General features: G+C 41.6%; 1 protein-coding gene across 2 annotated transcripts in view; it reads right to left on the bottom strand.

The window, feature by feature from the left end:
* Positions 1 to 1,101: 1,101 nt before the first annotated feature.
* The window catches only part of PEAK1 (pseudopodium enriched atypical kinase 1), a 111,632-nt gene continuing 97,020 nt past the window's right edge, over positions 1,102 to 15,713 (bottom strand). For both annotated transcript variants that reach the window (XM_058811044.1, XM_058811043.1), the window contains one exon: positions 1,102 to 8,435. In XM_058811044.1, the coding sequence (XP_058667027.1) occupies positions 7,281 to 8,435 (1,155 nt within the window). In that variant the 3' untranslated portion in view covers positions 1,102 to 7,280. The remainder of the gene's footprint in view (positions 8,436 to 15,713) is intronic.

Genomic DNA, 15,713 nt, shown 5'->3' with positions numbered 1-15,713 from the left:
ATTACTCTGGCAAAGCCAAAGTATCTGTCAGGCTGTGAAATGTGCTTTGTATTTATGTGTGACACCTTTGGAGTCAGCTAGCTTTGTACTTTCAAAAGGATGAGGACAATAGCTTAAACTGGTTTTGAAAGGCTTTCACACAGTGTCTAAGGAATAAATGTGAAGGGCAGGTAGTAGTTACACTTCAACTAATTCTGATCATTGAAATGATGACATACCTGTGCAAAGCCCCTGTGACTGTGGGGACAATAGAGCCTGCAGGCTGGTTTTTTGGGTTGTTTTTATTTTTCTTTCAAGAGTATTTGTGAGCAGTGTGATTGTCATGCAGAGGCACGGCGCTGCTCTGACGTCTATGGTGTCATCTGCTCTATGCTAATAAATTAGCATCTGCAGCTACCATTGCTGCCTGTCAAATGTGGGTACAAAATTGAGCTGTTTGATCTCAGTGCCACTGAAGTGTGTCTGCACACTGCAGAAGATGCACATTATCCCATCTGTTTCCCACAGACTCTCCATCAGGTTGGATGCTTCAAGGTAACAGATCAGACACAATGAATTCCACTGCAGACTGCCTTGGAGGCATCCTCCTGCTTTGTCCCTGCACATAAAAATTTGACTTAAGAGTATTTTTATTCCTTCACAGCAGGTCATTTAAACCCTGTCCACTCTAGGGAAATCTCTAACTTTGGCTCAGCTCCTCACATGCCAAGGGTTGTCCCCAGTGTGGCCGTTGTCATTAACATGCCAAGTCACTTCTCTGCAAGCAGGCCTTACAAGACACTGGCTCAATCAACAGCAGCCACTGGTGGCCAGTTTATTTCTGGGCTGTGGCTGCCACTTGCCAGATGGAGCTGAAATGGTGCCAGCCATGGTGAGGCTCCTGGGGCAATGCCAGAGGTGGGAGCTGGGGCAGTGTCCCAGCACTGGCAGCTCCTGCAGCTGGGATGTGTGGCCTGGTGGGCACCTGCCACACCTGCACTGCTGCTGCCAACCCAGCTGCTCGTGGATAAACCCTCAGCTGCACTGGCCACGTGCATTTGCCTCAGAAATACACAGTTTTGTTTCATTACCTGGGAAGGGAGAAAATCAGGCAATGGCAAGTTTGATTTGGAGTGTAATAAAACTAGTTTATTTACACAGTAACATGAATGCCACGGAGTACACAGCAAAGTACCACAGCAAACCAGAGTGTAACTGCCCCTGATCACAAAGGAAGGCTTGAAGTTTATATGCTTATTTATATAAAAATGTGTAAATATCAATATGAAGCACCAGATAAAGCAATGCAACCAGGAATTCCAAATACAAATTACCCACAAGAATGGAACTGAAAAAAGAAATTAAAAGAAATTCCCTTATTCAAGGCATTTAAAGAAATCCCATTTATAAAAGTTCACTGATTTTGGAATCCCCAATTTAAAAATAAATTTCCCCCTTTTACTAAAAACAAGAACATATTCTTAAATGCTCAGCATAATTAAGTTTTAAAAGAAAAAAACCCAAGAATTTCAACTGCAAAACTTTCTAAGACCAACAATCCAAAGGACAAGGAAACAGAAGTTTAGAGTAGTTTTTGAAGAGGTGTTATTTATGAAATTACTATATTAAAATTTACACACTCTTAGAATATATATTATATATACAATATATAATATATATATTTTTTCAAGCAAAAAGGGGCAAAGAATACTTTTGGGATAAAAAATTCATATACATACATATATATTAAAACATGCCCACATGCACTCATATATATATATGTATGTATATATATATTTATGAACAAATATTTCTTCCATATTTAAAAAAAGGTCCAACCTCTTCTAAATCCCTGAAATCTTCCCCTTAAATTTATGGAAAAAAAAATCTGTATAGTCTGAAGTAAAAACCAAATTCTCAAATTCTGTAGAGTGGTAAAATGCTTATGTACAGGTAAGTTGAGTATTTAATTTCTCACTGACAACTCTGCTTGATCTGAAAGCATTCTGTGGTTTCCAGGTAAATTCTGAGTGGAGCACCAATGCAAGGAGACTTACAGGAAATGATTTAAATTACATTCTACACCTACTCAAAATCACCATCCTTCTAACACTGCATCCAGGTGAGTAAGAACATCCATACAAATGTCTACCAGAAATTCTCTGCAGCACAGCAGGGAAAAAGACTTGCTCCTTCTTTTGGAGTTGAGGGTGCCCTTATGAAACTTCTCCCCAGTGTTTTGAAAAGTATTTTTTTTGTGTATTCTTTGCTTGAAGTCTTTGTAATCCACATGAGTGTTTACAGAATATTTCCACAGGTGTATTTTTATAGAGGTATTTAAAATTCTATTCTGTACTTTGATGTTATCTTACTGCATAACTAGATCACAATCACATCTCTGTGCTGGCTGGAGGGCTCTGATTGTGCTCCAGGTCTTACAGGAGTTTCAGCAGAACCAGCACCACCTCTGCAAAACCTGAGTAAAACTGACAGTCTAGTCATGCAGTAAAGTCCTGGTTGTACTGAGAAACAATCAATTTAGAGAAAGGGGGAAAAGAAAGTGCATTAAAAGGTCTGACTCAGTTTCAACTGTATCCCTCAGAAGACTTAAAACTGATTTAAATAAAAACAGGATCATTTATTTTATATTTACATAAGGATTTGTTATTATAAAAAAAAATTAATTTAGATGGGAATCTCAGCACAAGAATTCAGAACCAGATACATTTTATTTCAGCAGCAAATACACATTAAAATTAAGGACCTACAGTATGAAGCTACTGAATACATTCTGCAGGTAGCTGAACGCTAACACACATATTTTATTTAAATAATATATTTTTCTCTATAATATGTAGGAATTCTCTTGTATTAACACATCAAGATGATCCATTCATACTTTGTGGGTAGGATGTGTGGAGCATAAAAGATTTAAGGTGGAACATTTTTGTAAATGCTACCTGCACTCTTCTCTGTGGGGCAGCAATGGTATCCTGGCTGGAGTTACTGATTTCATCAGTGTGAACACTGAAGTGAGACCAGGCTTCTGTATTTGGACATTCCAGGGGCTCCAGAAGAAAATTCTGGATTCCCTCATTCCTGCAAGTTTATAGGCAAGCTTTTACCAGTAGAGTCTCTTTAAATTCACCTGGTTATGCATATTGACTGGATCAGATCTGAGGCTTGACAGACAATTAGTAAGAAGTAATTCCCATTTAAGAAATACAAAACGAAGCCACTTTCCATATCACCTCAGGAGCAGATCTTGCAGCACTCCTGTTGGAACAGAGGTTTGCATTTCCCAGCACAGCCCAGGGTGCAGTGCAGCAGGAGCAGCACATTCCCCCCTCCCTGCTGCCCCCAGCCAGCCCCCCTGGCCAGCACAGCACCGAGTGGCTGCAGAGATTGTCAGAGTAAGAGGCTTCTCCTGTGCCTGGTCAGGCTGCAACAGCTGCCTTGGCATCCACTGGTATTCTCCCTGTTCCAGATCCCAAATGTGAAACACCACAGTTTTGTTACTTCAGGTTTATGCTGTACTACAAGCAACTTAAAGGAACCCGTTCACACAAATCCTATGGAATAGATCAACCCAGTATCATACAAAGTACAGCATTTAATTTTGTAAGTCGTTTGCATCTTTACATGGGCAGTATTATTTCTAGGGCTGTTATGAAAAGAGTAAGATTTCCACCCACTGACCAGCTACATTTCAGGTTTTTGACAAGGCACTAAATATTGTGAATCCAATCACTGTGCTCTCTCTGTAATATTAGAGAGGGTTTAAATGGCTCTAAAAGGATCAGAAACCACTCATCATAATTCTTCAAACAAGCATTTGATTTTTCCAGAAATTAGTTTCCACTGGAAAAATCTTTAGAGTTAATGTTAAAAATATTTGAATGACAGCTTTTATTAATAGAAAAATATATATTTACAGTCAATACTGTTATCTTAGATTTGCAGCTCTTCCTATTTCTTGAGCTCAACTGAAAGTGCGACATTGCTAAAAAAAAATTCAAGATCTGTGCACATATTCAAGTATGTTCTAACATGCACAGCCAGGGGTTTTGTTCCTGCCATACACAGGATCCTGTTACAAACAGAGCGGGTTTTTTTCCTTTTGCTTAGCAATTATGCTGTAGCATTCTTAGGATTTGTTTACAATCAGTTTAATGCATACATTCTTGTGTATTTATGTGGCACAATCTGGTGCCAAGATGGAGAACCACCACAAACACAGTTGCAATCATCAGTTATGGGCAGATCTGCAAAGTCAGCCTCAAGCTCCTCAAGGAAGAACTCAGGCCAGATAGGGTCCGATTACATTGGCCATTCTTTCTTTTTTAAAGAAAAAAACCACACAACATTACAAATTGCTAAAGTTTACCCAGTGCTGCACAAGAAAGAGGTTGGTAGTGAACATCTATCCATGCTTGGTTATACTGCAGAGCTAAAATGAGTATTGGTGCATCACAAAAGATACAAACTGAAGTTAGATAGCTAGAGATACAAAGGCCTTGGACCAGCTGCATTAATACCTATGCTTGTACAACATTCAAAATCCAACTCTGCATGTGCGTGTTGACATCACAGTGACAGAGGGAACACGTGTCCCTAAACATGGCAACACCCAGAGGATCCAGGGACTGCCCCACTGCAATGCCAGGTGGTCCAAGAGTTACTCCTATGCCTATGTGAGCTAGCTGGGAAGTCAGGTGCACACACACCACGGAACAGACACAAAACCAGACCACAGAGAACAAGAAGCCCCACTGGCAGCTCAGCACACTGGCACTAATAGCTAGCAGGTAGTACACAAGTGACTTGCCATGCTCGGTGGGTGTGAACTATGGGAGCATTGCCCTCCTGTGTCCAGATAAAGCAGGGCTGCACTGAACAGGAGATTCTTTGTAAAGGTTCTTCTACAAGCTGCTCAGCAGTAGTGCAGAAACCTTCTTTCCTGATGTAGAGGAAGTACTTCAACTACATACATTGCACTCGGGCTTTTAATGCACTGTCCTGTTTTTCTGCATCAATGCCACCATCCTAACCTTCTTGCCAAAAAGAGAAAGAAAAACATACATATCACATTAAAATATATTATCCTCATCCTTGCCTGATCCTTCACTGATACAGGTGAATCAAACAAAAGAACAATCAGAAGTTTCAAAAAAATCTTGAGAAAGGTAACGAAGACAGTCTATACTAGGGCACAATCAATGTAGGTTCCACAGGCCATTGAGCTGAGCTCTGAGAGGTGCCAGAGCAGAATCACAGACACGTCAGCCCTCGATGAGCGCCGTGCATCCAGAGCTACTCTCGCTGACTTTGAGCCTGCACGACTGTTTGTTCAGCTTCCATGCATGTGGTCCAAGAATGCATATGTTGTATAAAGTGGCTATTTGTTTCAAGGCTGAAGTGAATTGATTCCTCACAGTTTTAACAATTACAATGGAACATCAATCCATAAAAAGAACACATGGATATCTGTGCATTTATATGCCAGGGAAGTAAAGGAAGGGGCTGCAGATCTAGCATCAGGTAAAGGCTGGTGTGTAAAGTGAACACTGTAATGTACAGCTTTAAAAAATAATACAAGAATTGCACATAGATCCATAGGAGAGAAGCACAGGCTCATAACTACGGCTGTCTGCTTTCCATCACCCGGGTCACAATATTCAGGATTGCTTTTCCCTCTGCATCCAGATCCATTCTTCAGAGCAACTTGGAAAACAACTCCTAGCCTACCAATACTGAGCAAAGATATTGTCTGTGCAGAGGTTCCATGGGAAATGGCTCTTAGGGCACAGAAGGAAGTCAGCAGTGGCCTTGAAAAGTGAAAAAGCTCCTTCAAGTTGCAGTTTTAAAAATCTGACTCTTCAATCCTCACTAATTCCTGCTCTAGTCCAAAACTTTGTCTGTGATGCTCTTTGAGCTCTTCTGACAACATTCCATTTTTCGGGTGTTGTCCATAGCAACATGATAAAACACTGGTTACAGCAGACAAGAGATGGGCAGCCAAGCACTGCTGCAGGAAATGTGGATCATGATGCGCTGTTGGTTGTGGCTGCCAAACTTAACAGCTCCCTCCATAATTAAACAACAGTGTTTTTGCACCCTTGTTCTTACCCTTCAGAGAACTGTGTCTGCAGTACAAGTATCTCCATGTTGCCTGTTAGCTACACACAGACAACCTCTAAACATTTCTATCTCCTGCCAACAAACCTGCAGAGCCAATTTCAGTCTCACTTTGCAGTATGGCATAAGTGACAAGAGCAGAGCAAACCAAAACAGAAGAGGTGGCTTTAACTTTCATCCCTGATTCATAGCAGTGATTGTCAGAGAAGGTTATGTACGTCCCATCCATTTCAAGTCAGGCTTTAGTGCTTTTTGCAATGGAAGGGGAATTTCAAGGGTCCACCATGTATTGTATTGTTCTTGTATAAATGTGGTTATGGCTACAGTACATCAACAGTTCAGACTGGTGAAAGTTGCCTACAAAATAGTATAAAGTGTGCATAAGCTGCTTTTTAATGCACAGGTCTCAAGCTAAGGGTAATGGTGTGATTAAGGCAGCATTGATGAAATTGTGGATCCATGGTTGGAAAGGATATGGGTAGGCAATGAGGCAGAGGAGGAGGGAAGAGGACTGAACACAGGTGCTTACTGCTCACTGACACTTGCCATGCTCAGTGAGAAAACCACATCTGGGGAGGAAAGTACAGGTGGTGTAAAGTGTAAGAGAAAGATCAGAACCTGTTTGGTTGAGACCAAAGGAAAGAGGAGCACAGCCTGCTGTGGGGGACTGACCAAACTGAGAGGAAATGTGTGGTACGTGGAGTGAAAGCAAATGAGTGTTCTGTGGCATGGTGGATAATTCATCTCACATTCACCACTAATCCATCTCTGCTTATGGTCACTGCTATTCACTAATCAATGCTATGTAGGAAATGACAGAAACTACCCAGAAGAGGAGGGCAATTTGTTTACTGTAGTGGTAGAAATAGTGGTATCAAAGCTTGCTCTCCTTGTCAGCCAGATATGAATCAAGTTACATACTGTCTGATCCAAATGCAGTTGTGTATGTGATCAATCCCTAGCAGGCCTGGCAAAAAAGTAAAGTTTCTGTCATACTTGATACAGGATGCAATTTCTCCAATTAGAACCTATTTGCTCAGAGTTGCTGGCTTCATTGTCTAGGCTGTTGGGTAACCACTGTACAAAGTGTGAGCCCTAGTGCAGGCTGGAGTGAGGGCTGGGCAGAGGTGGGGATGCTTCACGAAAAGCAACAGGCTCTACAACTAGTGCTGCTTCATGAGTCTCACAATGCGATGAAGTGAGTCTGTAGTGGCAAAAGCCAGATACTGACAACAAAGCCAGTCTTCCAGAATAATTCCACAGTCCCTCTCCAAGGACTTCTCTGCAAACTTGATCATCAGCAGCGTCCTTTTTATATCGAGCCAGTTCTGAAGTATGGCATCTCTCCGTGAGGGGTTGGAAGATGTACTGAGAGCATGGAACAAGTCCTCACGTGGGCCCCAAAGCAGACACTGAAGGATTCCTTTGGCTTCTGATATCAAGATCCTCTCTGAAGGGTTGGGATTCAGCAGGCAGCTGGCGAGTTGTTGAAGCCCTTGCGAGTAGAGGGAACGGCAAGGAATCTTGGGGAGATCGGCACAAGTGTACTCCTTCTCTTTCAGCTCTGGATTCTCATCAAAGGGGTTGGGTAAGTGCAGCATTTCATAGATGAGGATGCCAGTCTGGAACTCATCACACTTCTTGTACTGCGTTGCAGTGATGATTTCTGGCGCCAGGCGGGACTGATCCCGCAGGACCTCAGGGTCCACCATGTGACTCTTCTGCTTGGCCTGCGAGAAGTTGCTCACAATTAATCTGGCCGGGCAGGCAGTGTTGGGATTGGGCTCCGTGGCCTCGGGGCTCAGGGGGCTGCCTCCCGGCCTGGAGTGAACCAGCAGCAGGTTCTCCAGGCGCAGGTCACAGTGGGTGATGTGGTAGGGCTTCAGGTGCTCGAGGCCCAGGCACAGCTGCAGGAGCAGCAGGCACACCTGTCTCTCGTACAGGTCGGGGCTCTTGCTGTGCCGGGCCGTGGAGTCGCGTACGAAGTCGGCCACAGTGAGCTGCGGCACCTCGCGCGTGATCACCACCACGCGGCTGCGGGGCTTGCTCAGGGTGCCCTGCCTGCTGGGGCTGTCCCTGCACGAGCCCTCTGGGCTGCAGGCACTGTCCTTGTTCTTCTGCTCAGCCTCTTTCTCCTCTTCTTCCCGCTCTTCTTCCACGTCCGCTGCGTCGTCATCCTCCCAGGGAAGGAGGCGCATGGGCACCTCTGCCAGGAAATGGCCACAGTCCTGCTGGATGTTGAAGTTGATAGCCAGGCTCTGCCGGATGGACAGGCTGTGGTAATACTGCTGGGACTCCTTGGCCTTGCTCTTACAGATCTGGGGGAAACAAACACAACAGACATCATTCTTTAATTCCTAAATTCTATATATATTTTTTAATATGTACTTTGCTGACGGGATCTCCAGTCTAGGCCTAAACATGAGCAATGAACATTTTTTTAATGAACTGACCTTGGCAGACTGTCTTAAGGCACCCAAACAGCTCTCACTGGCTAGTAAGCAACTGCAGAGCAATACATGCAGGCATCTGCACAGATGATCCAATGCAAAATACAATTCTGGTTTTTAATCAGAACATGGTAAATGCACAGCAAAGCTTTTTTACAGTCACTTGTTTAGCTGTATCATTTTATTGCAAGTTCTCTCAGCTTTGTGTGAAGCTTGAACAAGACAAAAATAATCAACAGCAATAGGGGATACAAAGAAATATGCATAAAGCATTTGACCAAACACTTGCACATGGCTGAGTGAGCATGGCATAACAAGTCAAGCCCTGTCAGCTGCGTGACTGATGTTTGCTCCTTGCCCATGGTAAGTGGAACTGAAATCCATGAGCTGCAGCAGTGCAGTGTGTCTGCACTGAGGGGTGCATGTGTGCATGCACAGGCTGCTGCCAGGCAGACTTGGCTCAGGTGATGAATGGACAATCAGTACAACATGGTACCTTAATTGCTTTCAACCAATTATCAAGATCCAAATTATGGCTTGCTTTTTTGCCATATGTACTGTATTTATGTCCAGAAGTATCTTATTGATATATACATTATCAACATAGTAATTATCCTTATGAATTGTTTGCACTCCCATAACAACTGGCAGCTCCAACCTCTGACAAAAGTCACTGGACAAGCCCCGCTAGTGCCTCTGTTTTTAAGGCATTAACTGATTAAAATTACAAAGACTCAGCTGTCTTGACCTTTGCATATTAACCTTAGTTCTACTAAATTCAGAGAGAACATTCACAGCATGTAAGGTTAGGTGTATGTTTTGATCTTTTACATGGTTAGAGTCTAAATATTCACTTGCTGTAATGCACCAACAGGTTTTAAGTGCAAAACTCAGAGAAGAAAAAAGAGGCCGTAATTTCTCTCCAGATGAAGCTACAGCTTCCCTTAGCTCATCTCTGGAACCAAGGAAAGCCAGATACCAAGGTCAGCACTTGTTCTACACAGTCACCACCTCCAAGAAACCCAGATCTCATCCCAGCCCCAAATGGAAGCATTAGGTGATTTTTCTTCCTGTTTCTCATTTTCCCCCTCTCAGAACTTCTGCAGCTAAGTTATAAACCTGCCTTTCAGTAACACACACATAAATTTTTCATACTTTACATGCTTGTGTGGTTAAGAAATATAAATGCAAGATTTAATCTTTTATGGTAGTTGATCAGAAAACTGCATTGTCAGATAACCACAGGAACTCAGACAAAATTTGTACCAACATTCTGATTGTCCTCTTATCTTTGAGACTCTGCATATTGCCATACTTCACAAGCACTCACATTTCCCTACTCATTATGTACACTAAAACTGCCTGTTTGTAACTGCCACAAACCCACAAAACTGATTTGAAAAATCCATTTTCTAGTCAATTTTATTTTATTTATGAGAGGAAATGTTGATCCTTACCCTGTTTATACAGTGGCTTTTGCTCACTTAGATTTCCAAATGTATTTTACCCTGTTAGAGGTGAAGTGAGTTCTCAGTGGTATGTGTGCCCCCAGTCTCTACTCTCAAGGGTTATAGAGGCAAAAATATAGGAATAACCTTTGAATTATATAGAAAAAGAAAATGCTAGCTGATTGTCTTTGAGACTGAAGTCCCCAGATTGATTAAATACTTAATACTGCACAGAAGCCAGAACTAGAAAAGCTGTACAGACAGACTCATATATATGTGTTGAATGTACACACATGGTGTGTATCAAATCTGACTGGGAGAAGAGCTATTAAGGAAAACAAAATTGTTCCATCTTCTATGCCCTTCAAGTCCATGGCCTTTTTGTTGCACATCCAGTCATGGGAATACTCAATTCCAACTGCAGAAAACGTTCAGCATGTTGTAATTCAGCCTTTAGTTTTAAAAAATACTTAAGTGACCTAATAAGAAAAAAACAACAAAAAACCTCATTCTGAAAGAGTTTAATTTTAAAGTCAAGTTTACTTGCTGATAAAAAATGTTGAGAACTACATTTGGCCTTAGGTACTGCACTCTATTTCTTAATCCACAGAGGATTTCCAGTGCCACCAATCAGCTAAAACTGATATTCTGCTAGGAATATACAATCCACAAAGTATGTGCTCTGAAAACAATATACACATCTCAGTTTGGTGAATGTAAGGCTTTTTAAAAAGCTTATGGAAAGGATTTTTCCTTGCCAACAAGAAAAGAAAAGCAAAGGAATCAAGACTTTCACCTAGTTTCTAATTTTAGCCCTAGGCAGCCTCTTTTTCCTACTTCAGAGAATGCTCTCAGATTTACTACTATTTCAGGTGAAGTTGGAGATAGGATCTGCACCTCTCAAAATCAGCTTTGGTTCCCTCATCTTAGTAAGCAGGGCCAAGCTTCTGTGAGAGTAGAGAAGCACACTTTGATCCATGCTTTATGGATGTGCTGGTGCTTTCTTCTCTTTTAGAAATGGCTGGCCATGCACATCTGCATCCAAAGGCATCCAGCTGTTGGTGCAGAGGGTGTTTTTCCTGAGCCAGGGGCCTGCAAGGCCAGTCTCCTCTGTCTGGTCATCCCTGAGATGACCTCTCCAGCCTACTAAACCCACCCCAAAGCAGTTCTCTATCTTCTCTATTTTTCTTTCCACTATTCAATCCTATATCAACTTCACAATGAAGTGACAGCCCTTCTTCTTGCTGATTGGCTAAAAATTGATTCCTGATTCCCATCCTTGAATATGATACCTTTACAACTGGGGAAAATATAACTTTCCCCATCTTTGCTGATTTTTGAAAATACCCAGCCCTTACTTCTCCTATTTTTGTTCCTAATCCTCTGATTTGTGTTGCTCTTTCTGGATTCTCCCCATGTATGAGATCTTTCTCAAGAGTGGTACCTATAATGAATTCAGAATTGCAGCTCCAGCATTCAGCAGAACAAAGCTTTGTGTCCAATGATCCTCTTTGCAGGATCATTGTGTCCAAGTGTCCAAGAACACTTTGCAGGAAGAATAAGTTACATTACTAACTCCATGTGTTCTTGAAAACATTCAGAGCACTGTCCACTCTAAAGCAGGAAGCCACAGCAGGGCCAAGCTTTCCCGAAAATCAGTTCTTAAATTTCATGAGGTCTTGCTTCAGACTCCTCTCTATAGCAATAAAACAGAATTTAAGTTATCAACAAACATTAAATACTAAACAGAATAATGATTAAAACTGATACTAAAATGACTGCACTCATTAAAAAAGATTTTCCCTCCTTATTGTGCTGTTAAGGAATCCAACCAATATAGGGAAAAAATCTCCAATCTCACAAATGGCCAACATTGATGGCTTTTGGACACTTCCAGCCCTCTTGTTTAATACAGAGAAGTAGAAGGGTACATGAACCTGCATTCAGTATCTGCAAAGACAGGAGAGCTGAGATCTGATTTGAGATGTATTTTCTGCTTCTTGCTTTTTGTTTACAAACACCATGAAGTGAGAAGTGGAAGAGGCAGCTGGGTTATTTCAGGCTGATTAAACTGCTGACTACACAAACACTAAAATCTGTACACTGGGCACCCTGCAATTGTCAGGAGGAAGGGAAAGCTGGGCTTTCTGCAGGCAGCCCCCAAACTCAGAGTGTGATAACAAATCAGACACCTGTCTGAATTCGTAAAGCAGTTTCTAGAAGACAGACCTGCAGTTATCTGATGCTCCTGTAAGTGTCTGGCTTCTCTTCAGGTAAGTCTTGGGGTTTGGCATTGCACTATTCAGATTCTTTTACATTGCAGGTTCTACTCAGAAGTCTACTTTATATTATGATTTTGCAATAGAACAGTAAATACTGCTCTAATACCATCAATGGGTAATTATTCTCACCCAAGCCTTTTGTACTGGAATAACTCCACTATCACCTAAAACTACCATCTGAATGACAAAGATTTTAAACTTTCAAAATGGTTTGAGTTGGAGTCAGTATTCACATTTGAAAACAATTAGGGAAAAAAAGTGAAATTTATTGGCCTCCCTAGCAAGTATTTTCAGCTGCTGGTGATGAATTGCTAAAGGAGTGCACACAGACCTGCTTTTCTGCTTGTGATGGTTAATTCTGTGTCAAAGCTGGGAAAAAATATATAGCCTATTTTCCTTTGCATTTTTAAAGCTTTTTTCTGTTCCAGTCATCAACTCAAAAAGATGGAAATCCTGTAGCCTTTTACATGGAGAACATGCTGAATACCTGTTTTTTTGGCACAGGAAGAAAAGGTGAAAACACTTTGACTAAAACACTAACACAGAAAGTAGGATCAATGAGTCATTTGCTACTTGCTTTAATGAAATACATCCAGCTGAGCTATGAAGATATGGTATGTGATAACAGCTGAAAGGAAGGTGTTGATAAGGGCTTGGCCAGCCTTATTTCATGAGCTGATAAAGAGCTGGTTGCTCAAAAGATGAAGCAATGTTGATGAAAAACCCTTCCATATGACGCAAGAAAGCAATGAGAAAAAAGGAGAGTACAAGTAGGAAGGAATGCAAAGTATCCAACTTCCTTTTCACTGGAATGCATTGTCATCATGTATCTTTTCCTTATTGCATCCACATGAACTAAACATCTGTCATGTTTATAGGGACAGGACAGGTTTCCTTATACCCTGCCATTTCAGTTTTCCTCAGTGCTCCCAGCCCAAGAAGCAGGATTTGAACATTTCAGAGCTTCTACAAAATGTTCTGTGTTACCTTTCTTCTTCCTTTATGAGTGCTGTGGCTCACAGTGCCATCAGCTGCCTCTCCCTTCCCCAGCAGGGAATCTCATTCCCACTCTGTCCTGTGCATTTCACACAGCAGCAGTGAACTCACAGCACCACCAGGATTGTGGGAAATGAATTTGCAAGCACTGAAAAATGAGAAACACAGAAGATCACAAAGACTGCACCATCTGTGCCACTTTGTTGTATTGCACAGAGGGACAACTGCAAATGAAATTCTGTGTAGAATGAAAGCTTGCTAATCCCAAATTGATAGCTTGTTCTTGGCACAACCTTGTTTTCCAAGGAGGCCAGTTTGATCTCTGATTGACCTCATTTTCTTGATCTGGCCTTTGAATAGAGCTTTGACTTTTTAATGATGTGCCAAAACACAGAATTCTGTTTTGCTGTGACTGAACTGGGAATGGGCTGGAAGTTGAATGTACATTGCTTTGTTTTGATCTGAAGCACAGAGTTCTGGGACAGCCTTTAACAATCCTTCTGACAGGAAGCTCCACTAGGAACCTGAATTACCAAATAAAACCACCTTAGCACACTGAGACAAACTACACATGACTAGGACGTAATTGTCAGCTGCAGTATGAACCTCCCAAGTTCAGCCCAGTGCTGCTTACTTCTGCATTCCTGTGTTCTATACCTGGGACACAAACACAAACATTACCAGGAATCCTCAGGTTTTACTGCTAGAACTTCTGCTGCCCTGCAGCAATCAAAGCAATAAATCTGAACTGCTCCTTGTGAGCTGTCTGCACCCCTGCAGTTGCTGTTACCCACCTGAGCAGCACTGCCACACGTGCTGTGGCCACAGCCAGCTGGCTTTTATGGCTGTTGTTCTGTCTGCACTCTGAATCATGGCTTCTGTGAGTCAGCTGTGACACTGGACAGGTCTGCTTTGAGAGTTTAATTCTGAAAGTGGAACCAGTTTATGGCACTGACACAGTAGTCATAGTGTCTGTTATTCCTTCTGAGTAATCGAATTTATTTATTTATCTTTTAATAAAAGATGTCCCTACCACATCAGTGCTTTATTCAATTCATGTCAGGACACTGAGAACAGAACTCATCCAATCTGCTGGTGCTCTGTGCTGCTTTTACTTTGGTGTAACCTTTTCACCACATATTTGGAATTACTGATAACACTGTGGTTTCAGGGGAATGTTCATCCATATTGCCCCAGATCTACCAACAGCTTAGAAGGTGGTACTGCACTTAGGTGAAAGAAAAACACCTCAGGGGCTGGAATTTTATGGCAACCTTTCTTGAAAGGGAACTTTTATTTTTCCATTTGAAAAACTACTTTTCTGATCACGACTTATGTACTGGTTTTATTTCTAATGTTTCAGTCAAAATAATTTCCACATGGCTTCCTGCAGCTATTTTTGCACTGGGTGTTTACTAGCAGATTAGGTGAGAGTTGAAGTAAAAAGCAAAATAAAGTGCTGGGAAACAACACCCCCTATGAATGTTTCCTCTCATATCCACCCCAACAGAACAAGTTGTGCTCGTTCTCCAACAAATTTATCAGAGCAACTTTTACTGGTGAAACCACCAGAATGGAAAAGTGCACTGGTACATTCACCTCTACAAATCATTCATTGTTCTAAATTTGATTCAGCAGTAGTTAAATGGTCACAGCTGAATTTTTAACAATGCTTTTGTAACTATATTTTTGGAAATAGAATATTAAAATGCAAATTTTAGGTATCAAGAGTATTAGCACTGTTTGGGGGTGAATCTCTGATTTTCTACAAAGAGAATAATAATTTTAAAAATCTCATTATGACATTGTTTCTCAGATCTAATATTAAAATCATAAAATTTGGGAACTGTCTGAATTGTTAGGCAGTGTTGCTTGGGTAGTTCTGTAAAACTCAAAAGAGCTACATTAATTTACACCACCCAGAGATGTGGCTCCACTTTCAAAGAGTATTTCTAAGACTTGATCCAAAATAACAGGAAGACTGTTTTGGATTCAATTGGCACACCAGCAATTTTCATTTCACTGCTTTTTCTACCCTGTTTTGGGGATAAGGGATTTAAAGTGGCAGGAAGACATAGGTTATTTGTTGAAGGTAGATTATTGTAATTTGGCTCACACAAAATACACCCATGGTAGTAAAAACTAGCATATTTGTTAAAGCTAAATTCCCCAAATCTCTGTGTAATGAAACAGCAATCTGTGGTTATGAGCTTTTGGACAAATCTGATCCTGGACTGATGGTTTATAAGCCAAAGATCAGCTTGGGGCCAACACCTTCCTCTAGCACAGTAAGTGCCAGGGGGGTATTTTCAAGAGGAACTTTTCCTCTCATCCTAGCAGCACAACAGCTCCTGGTGACCTCTGCCTCAAGGGTATTTTGTGCATACTTCACTCACATCTATTACCAGGCAACAGCCCTT

Source organism: Ammospiza caudacuta, chromosome 10 (assembly GCF_027887145.1).
Source record: "Ammospiza caudacuta isolate bAmmCau1 chromosome 10, bAmmCau1.pri, whole genome shotgun sequence".
Classification (NCBI taxonomy): Eukaryota; Metazoa; Chordata; class Aves; order Passeriformes; family Passerellidae; genus Ammospiza; species Ammospiza caudacuta.
This window is presented reverse-complemented; position numbering and strand designations above follow the sequence as displayed.